The sequence below is a fragment of the Poecile atricapillus genome, chromosome 13 (assembly GCF_030490865.1).
Source record: "Poecile atricapillus isolate bPoeAtr1 chromosome 13, bPoeAtr1.hap1, whole genome shotgun sequence".
In the NCBI taxonomy this organism is placed as follows: domain Eukaryota; kingdom Metazoa; phylum Chordata; class Aves; order Passeriformes; family Paridae; genus Poecile; species Poecile atricapillus.
The window spans coordinates 14779624-14802650 of NC_081261.1; the positions used below are offsets into that span (position 1 = coordinate 14779624).

Here is a 23027-nt window from a genome sequence, read left to right on the forward strand (position 1 = left end):
ACGGGCTCAGATTTCCCTCTTTCTTTCTCTCACAAAATGTCTTTTTTCACACTGTTGCCTTTGACTGCATTGTGTATTTACTTAGTGCTAGATTGATTTTATTATTCTATCAAAGGTAATACTGCTGAACAAAATGAAAAGGTGCAACCTGTTCCATTGTCAGTTAATATTGCTCTGCATTTTAATGGCATAAAGATGTTATCTAAACAGTGAGACATGATTGCTCTTTTTACTGACATTTGTGGTTTTGGCCTTCTGTAGTATAGAGCAAGTTGTGCTGCAGCTCTGTATTGTATCTTGTATATGTATCTTGGGTGGGTATCATTCCTCTTGCTGGATATGGGAGGTGTTTGACTGACTTAAATCTTTATCTCATTAATAATCTGGGAATGCAGTCTTAGGAAAATGCTTATTTTAAACTACTGTGTAGTTCCTCAGGTACAAAAATGAAAGTTTCAGCAATTTGGGTTTTGGGTGTGAAGAACAGCTTTAGTTGCCACCGGCTGGAAACAGCATCTTTGACTTTGTGAAGGAAGCAGGGAACAGATGTTTCAAATTTTATTTGCCTTCTTGGAGAATGGTGTCTAGCAGGAACTAAGAACCAGAAATCACTTCCAGTGCAAAGAAAACTTAGGTTATTTCTCAGCACTCTTTGACTCTACTGATTACTCTCAGTAAACAAGTTTGCTGTATCATTAATACCAAGTGAGATGCATGCAACTAAATCAAGTTGTTTAGGCAAGCCAAAAGGGATTAATGGCAACATAGAGTTATTTATCTTCTCTTCATTGAAGCTATCATTTAAAATACTGAGACTAGAAGGAAAATTGTGGACTGTGTGGTTAATGTTGGTTATGAAATTCCACCTAATTCATTTCTGAATCAGCTCAGTAATTTTTTTTTAAGTGATAGCATGGATGAAAAATGCTAAATGGAGTTGACCTAGTTTGTGGTTGTGAGTAACAGACAGATTTTCTGACATATGCTTGCCTATTCTAGTATTAAAAACAGTAATTGTAAGCTGTGTTTAAAGCAGTCATACACCTGGCCTCTCAAAAAAAGTAACTTGAAAACTGCTAAGTTTAATCTGTCTTTAGACATTGGATCTTTTTGAGAGACTTTTGGATTAAAACTTCACCTTTTTTCCCATTGTCTGTCTTGTCCCAAAAAGAGAAAGTCAAGAGTTTCTTTTGCTTACAGAAATCTGGGAAGTAATTATTTGGCAAGTCTGATACAATCATAGATGCTGGTACTGCTGTGCGTTTTGCTGCATAAAGGTTTTACTTCTTGTCTGTCTAGCACTCTTACAGTCAATTTTTAACCTTACCTCTTTGATACAAAGTAGAAACTGCACATCTGCAGTGACTGAACCAGATAAAACTGCAAAACTTTGAAATGTCTTTCTAGATCATGGTTTTTGCAGCTCCTCGTTCATTTGTAGACTAAAGGTCTGCAATTGAGTCATATCTTGTCACAGTGCTGTAGCTTTAAGTGACATCTCAAATTCATCAGGGAAATTTTCTGGAGTAGTTTAGTTAAAGAAACACTGTTTTCTCTAAACAGTGAGGAGCATGATTTTTATTGTCTTTGTCTAAAACTCCTTGCCTGTCTGGAGAATCCTAAGGCCCAGAAAATCTGTGGGATTGTGGCACGGAAGTTGATGAAAGAGAGGAGGGAAAAATCTCTGTTGGCTCTCTGGTTTTGTACTGTTCATTCAGATGAAAAGCACATATTCTGTGTCATTTGGTTACTGCAGCATACTGTCTGATTTAAAATGTAGTCTTACCACGACCTGATCTTTTATATTCAAGGTCCAGGTATAAAATTATAATGAGGCTATCAAAACAGTGCTTCTATTCTTTCCTTACTCAGCCCTGTTTTCTGCTTATAAGTTGTGTGCAGACATTATAATGTCTATATCCTGTGTATAGTCTTCACTATTCTTCAGTGTTCCACACCCACTGATATTTTAAAGAGAGATTTGCTCTTGCTTTTATTCCGCTGGGGGTGTCACCCCTCAAATCCCTTCCTGCTCCTCAATTTTTTTTTTACTTCTCTAGAAAGTACAAAATAAGTCTAATTTTAGATCTGGTGGTGTGAAATATGTAATGAACAATGTGTTGTTTTTCAGGGGGACAGTAAAAAAATGGAGGATGCTGGTGCTTATTTGGCATTGCCTTCTACACGTCTGCACATGGAAAACAAAGGAGCTACCTTAGTCAGGAGCTCAAGTATTGTTGGGGGGCTTTCAGTCAGCTCAAGAGATGCATTTTACATCTCAACTCTTGTTTGTTCTACAAAGTTAACTCAGAATGGTATGTACCTTCTAAGGAGGTGGGAGTTTTAGAAGGAAAACATTTGCACAAATGGCTAAACCAGGTTTTACGTTTTAATGTGTGCCCATTTATTTTCTATCAGTGGGCTTGCTGGGTCTCTTGAAGTGGCGCATGAAACCAGAGCTGCTTCAGGAAAACCTGGAAAAGCTGAAGATTGTGGATGGAGAGGAAGTAGTGAAGGTAAATATTTAAATTGCTATTCAAATAATAGTTATTCTTCAGGGCCCTTCATACACAATGCCTTTGTTAGTTTGCAAAGGACATGAGCAAAACTCTTCATAAGAGGGAGCAAGAAAACCAGCAACTGGACAGGATCCTTCACAGGGCTGGCCAGCTTTCCTTCTACTTCTTAATTTCAGATATCTCTGCTACTGGCTATTGTTGGGCTGGGGGATTTCTAAGATTATTATTAGGAGATGAAGATAGTAATGATAAAATATTTTCCACACTCTCTATTCATCTATTTCCCTTTGTCTATCTGAAATATTCCAAACAATTCCTACTGCTTTCTTTGCAGTTTTTAATATTAGTTTACATGTTGATATTAAATCCAAGAAGTGTTATGTACCCAACAAAGCATTTTCTTAACTTAAGGAGTATATGAATAAAAACTGTTAGTATTTTGGAAAATGGCAGATACTATTACCTTTGTGCCTTTAAACATAAACATTAGATGTCTCTGGAGACAAGGAATGAGAATTACCAAAAAAAAAAGAAAGAGTGGATTTCTTAAACCAAAGATTTGTGTCCCAAATCACTGAGGTACTTTGATTTAGAGCAGAATTTGAATCAGACCACAGCAGCAGGAAAATTCTTTTTAATCAACCTGTATATGTGAAGATAGCAAACACTAATCTGTGTCACTAAGGAATGTAGTTTTAGCAAGTTTTGTCATTTATATAATTTTTTTATCTTTTCCATAAGCTTTGAGCTAAGCATGTATTATTGATTGCTCATGTGTCTGAGGATGTAGGTTCTTAAAATTAAACCAACTAGAGCCTAAACCCTTGGAAATGTTTTCTCAATTTAAGCAATGCTTCAGTAAAGGTAGTAAAATTCTAACTTGTGGAAAACCAAGTTTACTGTCATAAAATTTTCTTGTGAGATTTTCAAGTTGAATTGGTTATCAGTTTGTCTTTTCATATTCTGCAGTTTCTCCAGGATACATTGGATGCCCTTTTTAACATCATGATGGAGCATTCCCACAGTAATGAGTATGACATCCTTGTCTTTGATGCACTGGTAAGAATCAGCATCAATGAGTTTATCTGTCAAAGAACCATAGAATTTTGAACAAACTATCAAGTTTTGCAGTTCAGAGAATTAGTCTTTATAGAACAGAGGAATATTACTCATTGACTGAAAATCAAATTTCTTTTAAAACTTAAATAGTAAATTACCAGAAATACCTCTAGGAAGATAATATTTAAGTTTTCAATGTGACTCTGGCTAATTGTGTGCATGTCTGTTTAGATCTATATCATAGGGCTCATTGCAGACCGTAAGTTTCAGCACTTTAACACTGTTTTGGAAGCATATATCCAGCAGCACTTCAGTGCAACCTTGGCATACAAGTAAGTTTTTCTCTTCTTTCTCTTTTTTCCTAAACCTCCACCATCTCATAAAAAAAAGTAAATCCTGCTTGTGACTCTTCTGATGTAATTTATGGTGACTGTTGTTTTGATGCTGCTGTTTGCTTCTCTGCTTCTGAGACACATTTGATTAATAAGTGGAATTAATGAACCCATAGCAAATGATTTGGGGTTAATTGGTGCTTTGGCATTTGTTTTCTGTCAGCTGGATTTTGCTGTATCTGAGCACTTCACCTGTATCCTGCCAAATTTGTCAAAAGATGCTTTGCTCTCCATTTGTATCCCTGGCCTTAAGCTGAAATGCCTCAAGTGATGACTTGAGGCTCTCCTTAACCCATTTACATAGACTTCCACTATTTTTTTTTTCACATCAAGCAAACTCAAGGGCAAAATAATTATTTGGGAACTGTCAAGTTTTCATATGCATTTTAGTCTGATGTTGCATCAGAAGGGGTTCAGTGCAGTGAATTTTGGTATTTGTTACCTGTCCTGCTATGAAATGGAGTTGTAGTATTTGTTACATGGTCATGCCAATGGGTGGACTTGTAGTGGATTTTTTATTTATTTATTTGTTTTCAACTTTTGGAGCTTCCACATAACACCCAGATGGGAAGACATAGACTCATACAAAAGAGTAAAAACTGTGCAGATGTGTTATACACCACATTTAATCTTAGATTCCTACTTTGTTTTGAATAGGCTTTTGCAGATGATGTAGGATAAAATGACTGAATTGTGAAGGAAGTTAACATCTTCAGCTGGTGCTGATCCCTGGGATGTGCTCTAAAAGGATGGATGTGGGGTTTTAATCTAAGAGGATAGATGTGGGGTTTTAATCTACCTGATGTCTCATTCTGGCAGCTTAATGGAGTGGCAGAATGAAGCAGAACTTTAATTTGGAATATGAATAGTGTATGGAAGACCTGAGCTGAAGGTTTGGAGTAGTTTGGGATATCTTCTACTGTCTGTGCTGAATTTGCATCAGTTCTAATTCAACACGAAATGTCACAAAAATCATGCACTAGACCATGAATTTCCTAGGGTTGAAAGGCAGCAGTGCAAAATCAGCCCTTTCTCACACCTCAGTAAAGCTGAAGTGAGCTGGGCTCAGAAAGCTCTATCATAAGCTATGTGCTCTTCTTCAATCCTCTCTCACTCCATAAGTAACAAGCACATGTAATTTAAGGCTTTATTAAAGAAGAAAAGAAAGGTACAGAACCTCTCAGGACAGCCTTATTTGCATAAAATATTTCTAAGACTTACCTGTCTGGGAGTATCTGATGATTTAATCAATGTGATAGAGGCAAAAGAATAATGTTTATGATTGCTCCCCATATCATGTGTTTTCTTGGCATTCAATGCACATCATGAAAGATTTACTCTGGTTCCAGTATCATTTATAAAGTGTGCAAGTGTGTGTGGCCTAACTCCTAACTAGGAAGGAAATACTGTATCCCAGACATATTATAGCCATGTTATGACATGGTTGGTTGGCCAAACTGTTGCCTATTTATTCAGTTCCTGTTGAGGGATCCTTTCTGCTGGCTTTTAGAGAGCTCTGAGAGGGGTTAACATGAACTACACCTACATACAAGTTGGATAAATATTGTTCCAACTCTGAGCAGCTAAAAGGAGAAAATGGAAACACACAATGGATCTAATGCCCTGGAGGCTGAGAGGCTGAAAGCACAACATTTTGGTCCTGAAATGTGAGTTAGGCTGGGGATGTGTATTAGTTACACAGAGGTTTGTTTGTTGGCTGTTTGTTTAGGGCAGGGTCCCCATTTTTGTAGAGATGTAGGGAAAAAAAAACCCAACCATCCTTATCATGGCTGCATTAAGATCAATATTGCATCATTGCTATTGCTTTAATCATTTGAGATTATTCTATAGCTACAAATTAAGTAACTTAGTTTTAGATGGACTTCTGCTCTTTTGTAGCTGGCTGTGTGTCTTTAACAAAAAGTTGCTTTTAGATACAGAATAAAGAAGTGTTTAAATAAAGTAAATTATTTAAGCAGATATTGTTGTGTACTGGAATATTATATTTACATGCTGTTAATTAGAGCATGCAGTGGTGTTTAATCACTGCTCAGTGGAGGTAAGCAGAAGGAATATTTTGTGTTTCTTTGTTACAAACTTCTGTAAAGGTGCTTCCAGGATTGTGTAAAATCATGCTGCTCTTTTGGGATTTCAGATTTCTCTCTTGCTTATGCAGCTAAGAATTTATTCCTCATTTGTTTATACTGACAGAGTTTGTGCAACATAAATCCAGAAATACATGCAGTCTGTTTTCTTGGATGTGCTTGACTAAGCATGAACATATATTTAGAGCTGCCAAAGACGCTAAAGAAGGTTATTAAAAAATAATAATGACAATTATTTTTTAAATTATTTTTAAACTTCAGGAAATTAATGAGTGTTCTGAAGATATACTTGGATACTTCCAGCCGAGGGGAGCAATGTGAACCTATCCTCAGAACTCTGAAAGCACTGGAATATGTTTTCAAGTTCATTGTTAGATCAAGGACATTATTTTCCCAGTAAGTACACAGATATTGCAATTTAATTAGCTGTCTAATATCAGACATAGAAGGAGACCTGAGAAATAGAAAAAGTTTTAGAACAGAGCTGATTTTTATTTTTACAAATAAAACATAAAACCTGACAACTGCTATGAAATACAGACACTGCTGAGATATTTTTTGTAGAGGGAATATCCAAAAATCCGCTTTCTGAATCTCAGAGTAAGTTCCAGAGATGGATTTGGTAATAGCAGCAGGTTTCAAAGGGTGATTATTCTTTGTGTCAGGTGGCTTGGCCTAAGACCAGTGGATGGCCAAACGTCTCAACAGATGGCTGGAGGCTGGAGACTTGTCCTTGAGAACATTGTGTTCAGCCCCTCAGACCGTGCACGGAGCAGTGTCATTTCAGGAACCATGCTCACACTAATTTTAGAGTTTTGGACCTCCTCTTAAGGAATTTATGGGGAAATCTCAATGGACTGGATGTGTGTAGCTCAGGCAAACAGAGGTGTAGTATTTACAACTGGTATTCAGGTTTAGGGGAAAAGGAGGAGGGGAGAACAAAGGAAATGAAAAGTGGAAGGAGAAAAATTGCACATTGGTAACTGTACCCTCTCCATATACCACAGACCATTCCCTCAATTCTTTTCTGCTTCACCTCTCTCCATTTATTTATCCTGAGCTGGTTTCCCCCTACAGCTAGTTCTGATTTCCCTTTGTGGCTGAAGGACCGTAGGGGCAGAGGTCAGGCAGTGGCAGCCTCAGACCTGTAGGGAGAGGGAGTGGTTGGGTGTTGTGTTTGTGGCTGAAGAGGAAGGTGTTCTGTTCCAGCTGTCTTATGCTCAGTGGGAGCTCTAACACATTTTTCCTCTGGTATTCCACTGTCCATTATAAAAAGAAATCCATATAAATTTATGTGTTTTTTTAAAATTTGTTTACTTGCTGGATGATGATGTTTTTGTTGAAGTACCTTAGAAATATTATTGTCTCTAGGAACTTACAATTTATAGATGGATACAGGTAAACAAGGTGTAAAGCTATATAAGGAAGGAGATGGTGCTTGGGAGAGCGGAATACAACTTTATCTTATATTTTTATCAGAGGTGTAGTGGCAGAAAAGTATATTAGAGTTTTGGAGAAGGAAGCAGTGTGTAGAGGATTATGGAAAATTTCTTGTCTGGATGAAGGTCAGAAATCAGAAGGGTTCTTTTCAGGGAGAACTTTGGTCCTCATTTTAATCCCTTGTGTTATCTTGCAGCTAAAAGTGTTCATTGGACAATCTGTCATAAAGTGGGTAATTGCAATGTGTTGCATTGCAGTAATCATAATCACCTGAATAGGTAATAAGCTACATATACCTGCTCTTACTTAACTACAGGTCTGAAACTCTAAATTCATGGGACAAATACTATTATTGTAAGCAGTCTTACATTTCAAATTGAAAAGAAAAGCAAATGACACTGCAACACCTTACTTTAAAAAGAGATTTTTCTCTCCTGATGGAGCAGAAGAGGCAGCACTTAGCTCACAGTATTCTACTCACATTTCAGGATTCTCTTGTCATCTTGGCTTTTTTCTTAGCTTGTTTTTCTTTAACTCTTGACAGCTGTTTCACAAAACTAAGTTCACATGTCATCAGTGTTTTTACTGTTTATGTAGGTAGTGTTTAGTAGTAAGAGCCAGTATGAACAATACAGGAGAGATAATCTGAGAAATTCAAACTTCAGGACAGGGAATGGAGAAATAATGGAGAGAGCTCAATTTAAATGCACTTTTAAACTTTTAAGTGTCAAATAGAGACTTTTTGAAAAAAGCAGAATGGTTAATGGGGCCAGTAAAAATAGCTCTTGGAAAAAGTGGCAGCAGCAGCAGAAGACAGAAATTGTCATAATTTGTGAAATGTATCCTTGAGTAGCTCAGTTGTAGTGGGGGAAAAAAAAAAAACACCATTTTTTTTTTCCTTTTTGCATATAAGTTACTTTGAAAGTAAAATGATTTATACAAGCTCCAATCTGGGAGGTGTCATGCTTTAGAGGCTTTTAAAACAATTGAAAGTGGTTATTGTAGTGTTCAAATGGAAGAATTCCTACACAATATAGTGAATAGCAGTTATAACCCACCAGGGAAATATCTATGTGCATAATATTGTATCAACTTCTGAAATATATATTTAATGTTTAATCTGTTGCATTTGAGAGGATGTAACTTTCTAATTCTGAAAGGATAACCTAATGCATCTCTCAACAGATTATATGAAGGCAAAGAACAAACAGAATTTGAAGAATCAATGAGAAGACTCTTTGAATCCATCAACAACCTGATGAGAAGCCAGCATAAAACTGCCATTTTGTTGCAGGTTGGTGTGTGTGTGGAAACCAGTTGGATTTGGTTTTCTATATGGATTTTGTACATGGGCTTTTTATTTTTGTTCTTTTTAAATCTAGGAAAAGACTCAGGAAATTTCTCAATATGTCTCTTTTGTAATTCCCCTCTATTGGAAGAGCAGGTTGTTTGATAAATTTGGAGCCTAGTTTGAAAAGGTCAAGACAAGATATGCTTACAGAAATTCTGTGAATGGAGTCAAGGAAAGAACCAATACACAAATGTTGGAATGTTTCAAGCAATCTAATGACTGAAGCCTCCAGTGGGACCTGAATGTTTAATTCTTGAGTTTCTCCAGATAATGCTAAGCAGGGATTCCACCACCTTAGTTGGGAAAATAAATTTTATTGTCTCAGTCATTGGGAGTTCCATTGTTTAAACTGAAAATAGGATAAGGGTTTGCCATTTATGTCAATCTCAGTTATTCTAACCCTTCAGAATATAATGTTTTAAGGAAAACAAGAAGCTATTTGCATCATTAATATCAAATAATTTGCAGTTCTGTATTAATATGAAAAACTATCAAGATTTCCTGTTGAGTGAAATGTAGGAGGTTTATTAGCTGCAATATTGATGATTCATACATTCTTTATTAAAAACTCATTGTATGGATTGGGCTTGAATTTTCCTCTGGTTCTGTGTTTTGATTCCTTTTGATATGACTTAGATTAGAAGTGGAAGCCTGTGAAAAAGCCTGTGTTGAATAAAACCTCAGGTGGCTGATCTTGAGATTTGTATCAGCTGACACTTTGCATGGAGTGTTTAATGTGCAACTGCAAAAGCTGAGAAAGTAAATACCAAGTTAATTGTATAATACCATGGTTACAGTAATTTTCTGAATGCATTTAAAAATCAAGCAGATACTCTGTTACTTGATAATTCTGTAGAGGCCTTCCTGGGAATAGTTTGTACATTTGAATGCTGCATCAGAAGCAGGAGAAACTTCTGAAAAAAAAACCCCAAAACATCTTTAAAGTAATAGTGAAAGAGTTTATATAATAATGTCTGCTCTTATGGTACTTGTACTAATTAAGAAAGAGATCTTGGAGGATTTGATGCTCTCTGGGGAGGGCATGTCACATCACTGGTGTGGGGTTGTCCATCTGTCTTTCCTCTGACAAGCAGGGCAGTTTCCTCTTGAGAGTGACAAGAAAGGCTCACATAAAACTTTTTCCTCCTTAATAGTTTTTGGGTGTGCAAGGGGCAGTGGTGCCCCTGAAAGGCTGCTGGGAGTGTTTCAGAGCAGGTTATAGAGCCAGTGGCACTGTGACATTGCATGGACTGAGGAGTGTGACTGTGGCTACCCCCATTTCCATATTTCCATGTTTAATGCCAGCTCCTAGCGTTGTACCTGCTTAGCAAACGTGCACCGTATCTTGGCTGATGTTCCTCAGAAACAGCAGAACCTTGAAAACAGAGCTGAGCACCTCTGAGAAGGACTAAAGGATGCTAATGCTAATTTTAAAGAGCACATCCTTGTGTTTCATAAACAGACCAGTTATTAAACAGTTATACTTTGATCAAAACCATATTGAAAATCAAAATTTTTGATTTCTAACGAAGGCTGTCAGTTGTGCAAAATGGGTCCTATTTATTCATAATCCTGAAACACTAATGGGCTTTGGGGGTCTCTAAATCTGCATAAGACACTGGAAGTTTTCTTTTTAGCAGGAGCCTTTAATGGCAGATGTGAAATACTGGTTTATATCATAACTTTGCTCTTGTTCTAGATACTAATGTGTCATACAGCTGTGTCTCTGAGAGAAGCCTACAAAGAGATTGCTTTACACACAGTAAATAAAAACTACTGTATTCATGTTATAAAATCCTGATAAGAGAGGCATGGAATGAGCAGTGCCCAGTTTTAATTTAGTGCTGGCTGCTGGAAATAAGTTTATTGGAGGAAAAAAATATAAAATTAACACTCCCTCCCACTTCATCATGAACTCCATAAGCAGCCACAGCTTTCTCAAGGGACAGTATTTCTGTGCCTGTTTGGAGGAGATTTCAGTGCCAGTACTTGAGACTCCTGCCCTGGTAGGTGGATGCAGGCCAGAAAATGGAGATAATTTCTAGTGAGAGGGAGGAGAAAGTAGTAGAAAGAAATTCATAAATCTGCTTCTGCCTAAATCCAACACTGATTTCCCTTGGGGTATTTGAGATGACAGTGATGGATGTTGTAGTAGTACAAATTAACTTTGCAGAGTAAGGGACAGGTGGTTATTCAGTGATTCTATGGACACAAGGGACCCCATAGATGTTACAGTTTGTGTACCCAGAGAGGGAAGTTCAGAGTCTGTTGGAAAAATACTGGAATAATCAGAATATTAAAACTGGCTTAAATCTGTTACACTTGGCATTATCATTGATAAGTGGAACATAGATTGGTAGGATCAATTGAATGGGTACAAGTAGATTATGGTCTGAAGATATCAGAGGAGAAAGTTTTAGGAGCCCTGGAGAAAGTTGAAGTAATTGGGTTTCTCAGGATATTAAAACTTGAACTAGTTTGCAGAGCTTTTGAATGTGAATTTTTAACTCTTATTTCATCCTTGGTTGTCCAAATGCTTACTGGGTTTTACTGTAGATGATTTAAAGAATTCTTTTGAAACCTGAAGTTTCTTGGTCTCTGCTATTTTTAATTTTTAATTTTTTTTTTTTAATTTGGAACTCAGTATTTTCACCTCTAGTAATTTCCCAGATATTTTTACTGATAGAATCACACTCAGACTTGCATTGAAAATTAATTCACTCAGGAAAGAATTTTTTATAAAATTGTGTTATATGGAACAGCCTCATCTATGCCAGAAGCACTTTATTGTTTTAATTTAACTTTATCTACTGAGTGATATCTTACTTCCTGATCTGTTAAATGCTGTATACATTTACAAAAAGTTCCAGATCTCTTTTCAGTCCTTGTTCCAAAGCTGACTGAAGTGGATTGAGGCTTTGACTTACTGTAGTGCCTGAGTTTTGGGAAGGGCAGATACCTGGTTCTCTTTTGTCGTACTTTCATATAAGCTTTGAACAGCTAAAGACTGAATTGTTAATTTATTGTTGGCAGACTGGAAATGTACATATTAATCCACATTAGCCTGTTTAGAAAAAAAGAAACAACTTCAGGAGCTGGGCAAGTTATCTTTTTTGTTTAAAGATGCAGACAGAATGCTTCTCAACTTCAGCACTGCATGAAGTAATTAAACTACAATTAGGATTCTCTTTTCAATATCCCTGCTGTGCTGATGTTTAAGAGCACCCATCTGAGCTGCAGAGTGGCCTGGCTGCATCTGAGTGCAGAGCTCCAGGCGTGCTGCTTTGTAAGGGTGGCCCTTGGAGTGGAGGCTGGGGTGGTTTCGTGCCACCAGTAAAAGAATCAATGTGCAGCTGTAGGGTAAGAATTCCTCCTTTTAAGAGGGTTTTTTACAGATTGATCCTGTAATTATTTGAAATAATTCATTCAGAACTTACACTGTCTTTACAGTGGTAGGGCTTTCTAGGCACTACACTTAAACCTTTCTTTAATTTCTTTTGTCAGGGATGATGTTACAGCTTTGTTGCATTTATCAGCTGCTCTTCTGTAGCCATTGCTGGTGACTCTTGTCGATTTTAGAGAGATTTTTTCATTAAGTCTGTACTTCTCGGGGAGAGAATCTTTGAAATCTGGAAACCTAGAAAGGAGTTTCCAGAAACTGCAAGGAGTTTGGTGAAGGGAGGCTCAGGGGTTAGGGGCAATAGAGGAGGTATCAGTACTTTGTCTGAGCACTCAGGGAAACAAACATAATTATTAGTGGATGTGTTTTATGTCTGTTTAAATCACTCTTTATTTCTGGGGAATAAAATGGAATGAATGATTTTTAAATTTCAGATTATTTGTTTTTTACATCACCCTACTGTTGACTTGTAGTCTGTGAGCGTGCCCTTTCATTGACCAGCTTGTGCTCTCAACCTTAATTTACAAATCAAACCTCTGCTCCCTTTCCAACTGTTGTGTTCCCCAGCTGACACACCACGTTTGACCTACAGATGGTCTTGTCTGCTGCAAATGTCATCTCCCCCCTGCTCGCTCCTAGGCACTGATTTGAGAAAGCACAGCTCCCTGTGCTGTGTGTGTTTTCAGAAACCTTAGATGACAAGTTCTCAAGGTCATTGAAATGTAGCATAAAGAAATTGTCTGTGGCACTGAAAAGTATGAAAAATAATGGAATATGAAGCTGCTGCCTTTCATTCTTCCCCAAGCAATTTTGACCCACCCTACTGCTGCAGTAGATTTTAAGGACTTTATGGATCTCTGTACAGTTTTCTTATGAGGGAATAAGGCTAGAAAGGTACTGATAATGATGCTTTGCTTATGGTGCACAAAGGGGGATGGCACAGTAACTTCTTACAGTTGCCTTGATAGCAAGTAAAATTAGATTAAGAAACAGAGCACCAGTGATTTCTTCGACTGTACTTTTCATCTCATGGTTACTCGAATTTCATGAATATGTATAATGTAATACTGCAAAAAGAGGGCAGCTAAAAATAAGCTTGGTCAGGAGTAAAGGTTAAAATAAATTTAACTGTACATTGTATATGTAAGAAATAATTTTCTGCAGTGCTGTGGGTTTATCTGTATCCTGCTTAAAAAAATAATCTCTTAGGGTTTGAAGAATGCAGAACATCTTGTACTGCTGACTAGGAGATTTTAATGACTTCATTAAGGACAGTGCTCAATTGTATCCATAGTGCATCATTTGAAGCAATTATTGCAAATGAAACTTGGGAGTCTAAAATAGTGCAGGGGATATACTCGTTATTGTACTTCAGCTGGAGCTGTGGATCTGCAGAGAGAGCTTGCAGCTCTATCCTTCCCACTTCCCTCCTATGCAAGTGTAGAACAGGGAGCATGAGAAAGCCAGACAGCACAATAGTCCAGCTGTCAGTGGAGTACTGCTTGAAATATTTTCTGGCCGCTGGTGGCTCTCTCTTTTATCAAACATCTTTCACAGTACCTGTGAATTGCTGTAAAATGAAATTCAGATGCTGCTGTGCAACAAGTATCTGCTGCTTGAAAAGCGAGGAGCAGCAGCACGAGTCTGAACTCAAGCTGGAGGCAGTTTCCAGCCCAACACAGGGGCTTGTATGGGTGCTTTAAATAGCCCAGGGAATTCCCAAGATCAGTAGAAGATTCCATCTCTTTGTTGAAGTTGAAACAGCTTTTAAACACTCCTTTGACCTTTCTAGGTTTGTGTATGAGTGTGGGATGAGATCTGCAGGAGAATGACTTTATCTGAATGTATCATATGCCAGCATTGAGTTTCTTTGAAATACTGTATTCACTCGTGGTGCAGACTAAGCTCTCCTTTTCAATCAAGACATAATTAGTTTTTTGTTTTGTTTTGATTTTCTACTGCAGTGGAAGCTCATACAAATAAAACTGTAGATTTATTGTGTTTAAAAGGTCTAAAAGAGTCAAAGAAAGCTGTGCTCTGATTGTTTTCATTCTAAGCCCCCTACTCTCAAGAAAGAAGGTTTTTAACAAGGAGCTTGCTGTGTCCAGGTAAGAGAAATATTGAAGCTGGATAGACTACTATCAGATAGACCAGTAACAGAAGGCTTCACATGACTTTAATTTAGATTTTAGGAAGATGTTAGTAGGAATTTCCACCCTAAAGCTGCGCAGTGAAATACTGCTAGTCAGTTTTTGTACATATCAGCCTTAAGTGTTAGTGGTGATTTTGAGCCTGAAATTGCCTGCTCAAGTTTCTTGTCCGTGTAAGAATAGTAACTTGTCTCTTAGCCTTGTCAGGATAAGGTTTGATTATCCCACTGTGCTGTCAAAACATAGCTCAGGAATTGATAGGAGGAGATAAACCATCCCACAGCTTGGCTGCAGATGGTTGGTTAGGGACATGACACCCCTTTTCATCTGTTCTAGAAAGGGTGGCATTGGGGTGGGCGGTGGCTGTCACCCTGACTCCTGCACTGCACATTTCTAGGATGGAATTGATACAGCTCCTGCTTTGATCAGTGCTTGGTTTACTTATTTGCATCCTAATGACAATTTTAGTGGTCTGCAAAGAGATAGCTACAAAGCCTGGGCCCTTTCACTGCTTGGCAAAGAGAATCAGATCCACTTGGAACTATGGTAAAGTTCCTCTGCATTGCCTCAGCACATGAGACTCTGTGGTGAAATTTATTCAAATGTGAATATTTCAGCCTGGGGAAGGAAGTCTGAGTTTTTCAGTTTTGTGTGTATCTGTCTCAGTGGTGGGCTCTGTGCTGTTCATGCACATGTATAAACATCCAGGATTAACATGATCTCTCTGTCAATGCAGGTTGCTGCCTTGAAGTACATACCATCAGTTCTTCATGATGTTGAAATGGTTTTTGATGCCAAATTACTGAGGTGAGTCACTCCTGAACATTTCCTAGTTGTCTGCAATTAATTCTTGCAGATCAGTTTAGGTCCACAAAGACATACCAGTTCCTACTGATCAAGACAGTGGTTGATCCCTGGATACTTTTGTTACTGGTCTCTTGTCAATATTTGTGATATATAAATAAATGTAAGTCTTAAAAAGTGATAAATGTTTAGAAATATGTGATCTTTTGCTCTTTTTCTCTGTTCTTATTAACACCTGATGAATGAATCTGTATGGTATTTATGACCTTTTTCTTTTTCATGCAGCCAACTACTATACAAATTTTACACTTGCATCCCACCAGTGAAACTACAGAAGCAGAAAGTGCAGTCCATGAAGGAAATTGTACGCAGCAACCTTTTTAAAAAGCAAGGTAAATACAAAATGCCTGTAGGGCTTCAAACAAATGTGTGAAAATTTTCAGTGGCTCATGTGTTGTGCAATTCATGTTTGAAATTGAGTGAAACAAATACTGAAAGAGTGTGAATGCCAGAAGCCTGAGCTCTGGAGGGGATTCATCTCTTTCCACAGGATGGCAAGAGCTGTGCAAAGTGTGATTGCTGGCCTAAAGCAAGGAACAGGTAGGGCTCAGAGGAACAGTTTTGTGTGGTTTTCTTGCGTTATGGTGGTTAGGTGGGTGAGCTGTATATCCTTTCAACCCATTTTAAGGTCTATAATGGAATAGGAACATGAAGTGAAACCTTGTGAACACAGATGTTATATGAGGCCTCTGCCTGGGAAGAGGACAAAAAAAATCTGATTGTGCTGTGGTATACTTGGCTGCGATGCAGCATTTCCACTTACAGGAATTATGATGCTTCTCGACCTCTATCAGAACTTAGTGTCTCTCTCAACTCTCAGGAGTGTTAATGATACTGAAATGCCTTTATCACCATTGTGCTCAGTTTTCCATCATGTTATCACAAGAAGTGAATTTTTGCTGAAGGAATCCTATCAGTGTAGCCAAGCTTTACATGATTAGTTTCATCTCAGTGTCAAGTGTTCGACTCCTCTCTTGTGGACTGGATGGTTGCTTCTCTCTCCCCACCTTTTTGCCTGTGTAGATAACCTTCAGAACCTGAAAGGCACACAGACTGCTCACATGAGTTCCAGTTTCTGACAATTTAGAGATAATAATTCCAGGAACTTGACGGTACAACAGTGGGTTGCAAATAGTGCTGTGAGTAAATTGAGAGAGGATTGCTTTACTCACTTCATTCTGAGTTGCCAGGAGAGTGATGCAGTTCTAACTAGCCAGGACAGATCTAAATTACACTTTATTTTCAGACCTGTGTTGTATTCCATTGAGACTGAACTGTATATTGTAAGCTTTAACAATAACTAGCTGCGTCTGCTGTGTTTTAAGACCATTGTAGATTCCCAGGAAAAAAAGTCAAGAAAATAATGTAGGTGGTTTTACTGTTTAGATTAAATTAAATAATATTTTCACCTATCTTTATCTTAATAGTTTCATGGTCAACAGCTGTGTTTTTGTTTTAACTAGGTGTAAATTCACATTTGCTTTGGATTGGTGAAACACAAGTAGCTGCAACTCAGGTATCTCCAGACACTGATCCAAACTATTAACAGCAGATTCTAATTAATTTTCAAACAGTTCTAGCCCTGCATTCACACTTTGCTCTGGTAGTTGGCTGTATTTCTATTTTACAAGCAGAGTCTGATACATCATTGCAGTATGAGGTGCCTTTACTGCTGCTGCTTCTAAAATCAGAAGTGCCAGACTTAGTTTTAGCTGTGGTTGTGGTGAGCAGAATTTAGAGCAGAAGGAGAAATATACCCTCTGTTTGGGTATAAATAAGGCACTCTCCTGAACTCTTGGTCTTACTAGAGTTCAGTCAGCTACCCTGTGTTTAATACTGAGAAATTAAGTGTAAGCTATGAACTTTTTTTGGTTCAATAGTTTTTCTTTAGAGAAGCTTATCTCACTGAAGTACAATTATTATTGGTTCTCAATTCAGAAGTGATGGTCAGGACAGCAGATCCCAGGCTTGTATAATAGGGAATAAACTCTAGTAAAGATTCAGAAGGAAAACATTTGAGCATACAGTAACTGTGTGCTTCACAGTTCTATTCACTAGTGTACATCCTGCAGCTCCTTTCTTCCATCCCTCTGTGTGTTCCAGAAGAGAAAAGAGTGGGTTTGGATTCCAAAGAAGCTTTCATTTTAGTCTGCTTAGTGTGGTGCTTGTTTCATGTGTTTAACAGGCCTTTCCTTCAGCTGAGGTCTGTTAATGCAAAATACTCTGTAAAGCTCTTACTACTTGCAGATAAATAATAATAATAGATTGTTGGTTGCTTGTAAATGCAGCTTGTCTCATGTCTTGAAATAAATAGCTGGTCTGTCATGGGATATGTCTACCTCAGGATGCATTGTGAATTCTAAAAGGAAGACACTGTTTCTGTATTTTTTTTGTAATAATGAATAAGGAATTTTGTTAGGAGGATTTCTAATTCTGGGGACCTTTTATAAAACCAATAAATGGTGGGTTTTGCATAGTGCTGACCAGATAATTAATACATTTTAATTTTTCCCCGACAGGTAGTTAGTGGATTCATTTAGTCTTAAATTTGTAGGTGAAAAAAATGTATTGCCCAAAAGCTCTCTATTTTTTGCTAACATCAGACACTTGACAGCAGAACCAGGCAGCTGAGAGCATGAAGGCAGAATATCACACTTGATTAATTTGCCAGCCCTGTTGTTTCACTTATATCCTGTATTTCTGGGTACTGTGATCCAAACTTACCCTAGTAATTGGCAGTTAAAATGTATCCACTACATAATACATAAAAATTAACTGCTTGTTTATGTGCTTGTGGGGATTACATGTGCAACATCTATCTTAAAATGTTTTTACTGTGATACTTAATATAGTAATACTTAGTATATAATTATAATACTTAGCTGTGTTCTTTTTAGAGGAGTCTGGGAAAATGGATTAATTTTTTTTTTTCATTTATTAGTTTAAAACAAGAGAAGTTTCTGAAGAAGTACTTGACCAAGACAGAGAAATCAAGTTGCCACCATTTTAAAACAAAAGTAAAATGAAACTAAAATGTATCCTGTTTGTTTTATCAATATCATGACTTATGTTAGTACTAACAAGAGAATATTTTTGCTAACTAGAAAATATTCATTTAAACATTTTGCATGTCAGTAGTTTGATGAAGTGACAGAATAAAACAGCTTCTTGCTGGTACTGTAGGATTTACAATTGTCATTATTTTAAAATTCCAAATGCCTGAAATGGACAGCTTTGCTTTTTTATTTTATTTTTTCTTACTGGAGTGGCAGACATACTTTTACACCATCCTTGGTGCAACCTGGTCAGGGCTAAGTAGACTCTTGCAAATACCTTTTCCATTTCCTGAGAGCATTCCATGAAGTTGTTATTCCTGTAACACAGAATGGCCAGCTAACAATGCTCCTGACAATGCCAATGGTATCCAGCTAACAATGCCAGTGGTGTTACCCAAGTATCTTTTAGGGTATTTAATACTGGAGTTTCTCTGTTTGGTGATGATCTTTATACCTTCCCTTTCACACAACTGCCCCTGCATTGCTAATGGCAGAAAATCATCCTGTTAATAATTACAGGGTGTTTTTTCATCTAAATTACATTTTTTGATTATTTGCATTTATGTTTTGTTTTCAACCTTAATGTTGAAATTACCATAGGGGGAAATGTCCACATCATGTTTAAATACAGGTGCTGAAAAATGTGAAAAGACCAATACACAATTAACTATCTATATTATTATAAAATAAGTAATGTAATATTATTACAGTATTATTAGATATATTATATAATATTATAGTGGTACAAAAACATTTCTGTACTGTGCTGTTGCAATACTGCGCAGGGTAAATAGCAAATAATTCCTTTTTCATTTACATTACCTTGGCTTAAAATAGAAAATTCTAAAGGTGGTTTTTTGCTCTACATTTAATACAATTGATTTTAAAATTAATTGGGTAGAGAACCAAGTGTGTGTAGGGTGTAGACGCCACCTGATTCATTACTGCACTCAATGAGCTGGAAGGTCATTTACAAGAATGAAAGCACATGTAGGCTATCTCAGAATAGGATGCAGCATGATAATTAAGGTAAGATTGCCAACAGTATCATTAACTAAAGTTCACATTTATCTAGGACAGGTAGTATTTTTTCTGCCATGAATATCGAATATATTTAACTACACTGCTAATTACAGTGAAGTCTATTAATTTGCACGTATTTCAGATTATCCATTTTTTTCTCCAGACTTTAGTCTCTTTCCAGGTAGTTCATTGCAGTTCTTTAATTAATTTGCATCCATTCCCAGAGGTATTATATTTATGATTCAATTGGATTGGATATACTGGCATTTCTACTCTTTGACACATTGATATTCACAGCATTTTCTAAAGAAGCAGTATTGTGAAAACATGGGACAGTGTTTAAAAAAAAATAATTTGAAAGCCAGTGAAATTTGCCTTTATTAAATAAGTTGCACATGAACCTGGAAGCTGGAAATCTTGAGGGTAAACTGAATTTATTGCTAGGTATTCCCAAGCATTCCAAATTTCCACGGAAGACTCGTGGAGTGCTTTCATCAGATAGGAAATGGTCCCGTGCACCTCTGCTGTAATTGATCTTCAAACACCTTGCAGCACTAAAGTGTCTTTTGAAGCCTTTAAATGACATTGTAATTTTTTTGTAGAGGCATTGATTTCTTGTCCCTGTAACTGTAACCCAGCTTGGAGAGCTTATGGAGCTGCAGGTATTTGAGGGCTGAGTGGAGGATGATGGATGCTTTCCACTGCTTGTGCACCCTCACCATAGCATTTAGGAATGTTCTAACAGGATGTGTGAGCAGACTTTTATGCAGTTTTGTCTTTAGAAAATATTAAGTCCTTTTTGTTCAGAGGACAACAAATCTACTTAATTTTTGACACTTTGCTTTTAGATTGCTTGATATTTTATTATTTTAAAATAACAAAATGAAAGAAATGGTTGCCTTGTCTCACATAAACACCTCTAATGGGATTTTAGGGTCTCTTTTATGATGTAAGAAACTGTCTCCTGTCGTATCTGTCACTCTGTTTAGTAGGATGTAAACGATTATTTTCTCCCTGTTTTGAAAAATGTTGTTAGAATTGCTTAATTTCTATGTAAAACTACTTTTCAGGAGTTACTTTTTAATTGGTTTAATTTTAGGAAACTTATTGCCAAAAATTCCCCCACCCTCTTTCTGTTTCTGAAAAAATGACAAATTAAGATATGGCTGTTCATAACTCACGTGGAGTTATTATTGTAGTTGGTGTTGCTGAGTTTATAGTATTTGGAGCTAGATGCTTATTCTAAGATGGGCCTGGAATATTTACTGACATTAATGCTGAACTTGTAAATGAGTGGCCTTGAGAGAACTGGTTTTTATTGGTGTGCAATGAATATAAAGTGATGAAATGCGTATGTTTTGATAGTGGTGCTTTGGACACGGGATTCCCTCGTGGTCCAGTCCTGGTGAGGGGTTTGTGCTGCAGCAGAGCTCAGAGATCACCCCAAAGAGCAGGAGCTCTAAGTAGGGCACACAGATGGTCACTGGCAGGGTGGGAATGGAGTTTGTGTCTTGGCTGGAAATGCAGCTCTGTGCTCACTGTGGCTCCAGACACGGCTGCTGCATGTTCAGCATATGCAAACCACTTGCTGATTTTGGAAGAACAGCAGTAAGAGGCATATGTTAGCACCAGGGGTTAATTTGCCAGATGCCAGAAGAAATGCTGAGACTGTAGCAATTTTTTTTTTCCCTCGCTGAAGAACTCTTTCTATTCTATTCAATTACTGTTTAAACAGGAGAAGTACTTGCACACACCCATAATCACACTGATTTCCCAATACTCATGTGCATTACTGAGTTTTACCTGTGAAATACTGCACAAATTGAATATTGTTGTTAGTTTGTGTTAATATAGTGTATTTTTTTTAGAATTATCAAGAAAAAGTGTTTTTTTTTTTAAAAAAAGGAGGAGGAGTAATTTCTGAATAAGCATCTTTCAGTTTAATTATTATAGTCAGGATTGAGTTATAGATATTGATTTTTGCTATTATAATCTTGCAATCTGCTTCCTACTGACAAGAGTTCCTAAGCCTAAATTTTTGGGGTTTTGTAGGGCTTTTCTTGATTTTTTTTTTTTCCTTCCCTGTGTTTAATATAACTTCTTAACATTTTAAAAATACTTGAACTTAGAGCTTGTTGATGCATGTGACTCTGCTGTTTTTAGCTGCTGGGAAAAAATTGATATTAGTCACTGTTCAAATATTCCTTAAAAAAGGTTCTGTATTAAAATTATATTATTATCAACTTATATTCTGTATAATCCAGCCTATCCCATAGATTCAGTCTTGGATTTTGTATTTAGCTTTTTTATTGGGGTTTTTTTCAGGGGTACATTACCTCTAAAGCATCATTCAAGTCATATATTTCAAATATTCATCTTTTGCCAGTTCTATTGCTGCAATGTTTTGATATGGATGAGTATGGCATAAACTTATCTGTAAATATTTATCTGCATACATTTGTGGTGAACATATGCAGATTAAAGCCATTACTTGTGTTTATGGGCAAGTAGGAGACATGCTTGATATTGCAACTAGTAACTTTTTGTTAGACTTGACCCATTATGGCATTTCTATAATTACACTTTAAAAATATCTTGTTATGTGGAGGGAAATCAAGTTAGGTGAACTAGTTTTAACAAAGAACTTGTAAATGTATGTGTAAAACATGGTTTACAACTACTTCAAATAGAAAAGAGAGATCAAAAACACATTAAAGCAGTTGATAAAGACACATACTGGCTGTCAGTAAAATGAAATGAGGAAACATGAGAATTAGAATTCATCAAAATTCACAGAATCATAGGATGGCCTGGGTTGGAAGGGACCTTAAGGATCTAAATCTGCCAGAGAGGATTTGCTGACAAGGCTGTGTTGCAGCCTGGCAGACTGCAATGACTGCAGGCTGCAAAAGGCACCGAGCGCTGGAAGTGCTGTTTGGCTGGAGCAGGGATGTGCTGGAAGTTGTGGCTGCCCTGGAATTCCTGGGGAAACACTTGAACACACACCTGGGAGCTGGGAGCTGGAGACTCCTGGGGTCAGAGGTGTTCTGGGGCTGTTGTGCTGTACCTGTTCTGTGTCCTGCCTCACCTGCTGACATTGAACTGCCAGCAGCTGTTGTGTGCTGGCCTCACAGATCCCTGTGCTTCTCCTTCCTTCATGTTCCTATTAGAGTCCAGGAGACAAAGAGAATTTGCATCTTGCAGTGCTGTCAGAATCTGTAGGTGACCTATGGTACCTTCCTTCTTGTGTCTCTTATCTAAGCTGTGAACTTTTAATTTAGATTTAACGATCAATAAAAAATATGCCATTTTAAAGTCATTACTTTGGGGCTTCCTGGTAGAGCAAAGAGTTAAATTGCAAATAACCAAGAGTGAAGACTTTTAACAGGAAGATTGCTGCAGTTGTGAACAGATGTCCTTTGTGAAGAAGCACAATGCTTTAATTGAGCACTGGCTGCCATCAGAAGTCTCACCTCATTGAAAGAATGTTGTTCACTGGCCTTATTTTTAAGGCTTTGTTCTAAATCTGTATTCAGATGACACCTATGTCCTTATTAAATTGGCATGCCAGTTTTTAAGTGGGCATGAAGCCATCCTAACAGATGGATGTGACTGCAGGCATGCCAGGGAATCAAGAGTAGTGTTTCCTAAGGGAGACAAAAGTGGTG

At 37.3% G+C, this 23027-nt stretch overlaps 1 protein-coding gene across 1 annotated transcript in view; it reads left to right on the forward strand.

Moving 5' to 3' along the window:
• Positions 1–23027, forward strand: part of DOCK2 (dedicator of cytokinesis 2) — a 156287-nt gene that overhangs the window by 25381 nt on the left and 107879 nt on the right. Inside the window, exons 18-25 of the mRNA XM_058849002.1 lie at positions 2132–2315; positions 2419–2516; positions 3489–3578; positions 3810–3910; positions 6337–6471; positions 8701–8809; positions 15153–15223; positions 15506–15612. Coding sequence (XP_058704985.1) covers positions 2132–2315; positions 2419–2516; positions 3489–3578; positions 3810–3910; positions 6337–6471; positions 8701–8809; positions 15153–15223; positions 15506–15612 — 895 coding nt within the window. The remainder of the gene's footprint in view (positions 1–2131; positions 2316–2418; positions 2517–3488; positions 3579–3809; positions 3911–6336; positions 6472–8700; positions 8810–15152; positions 15224–15505; positions 15613–23027) is intronic.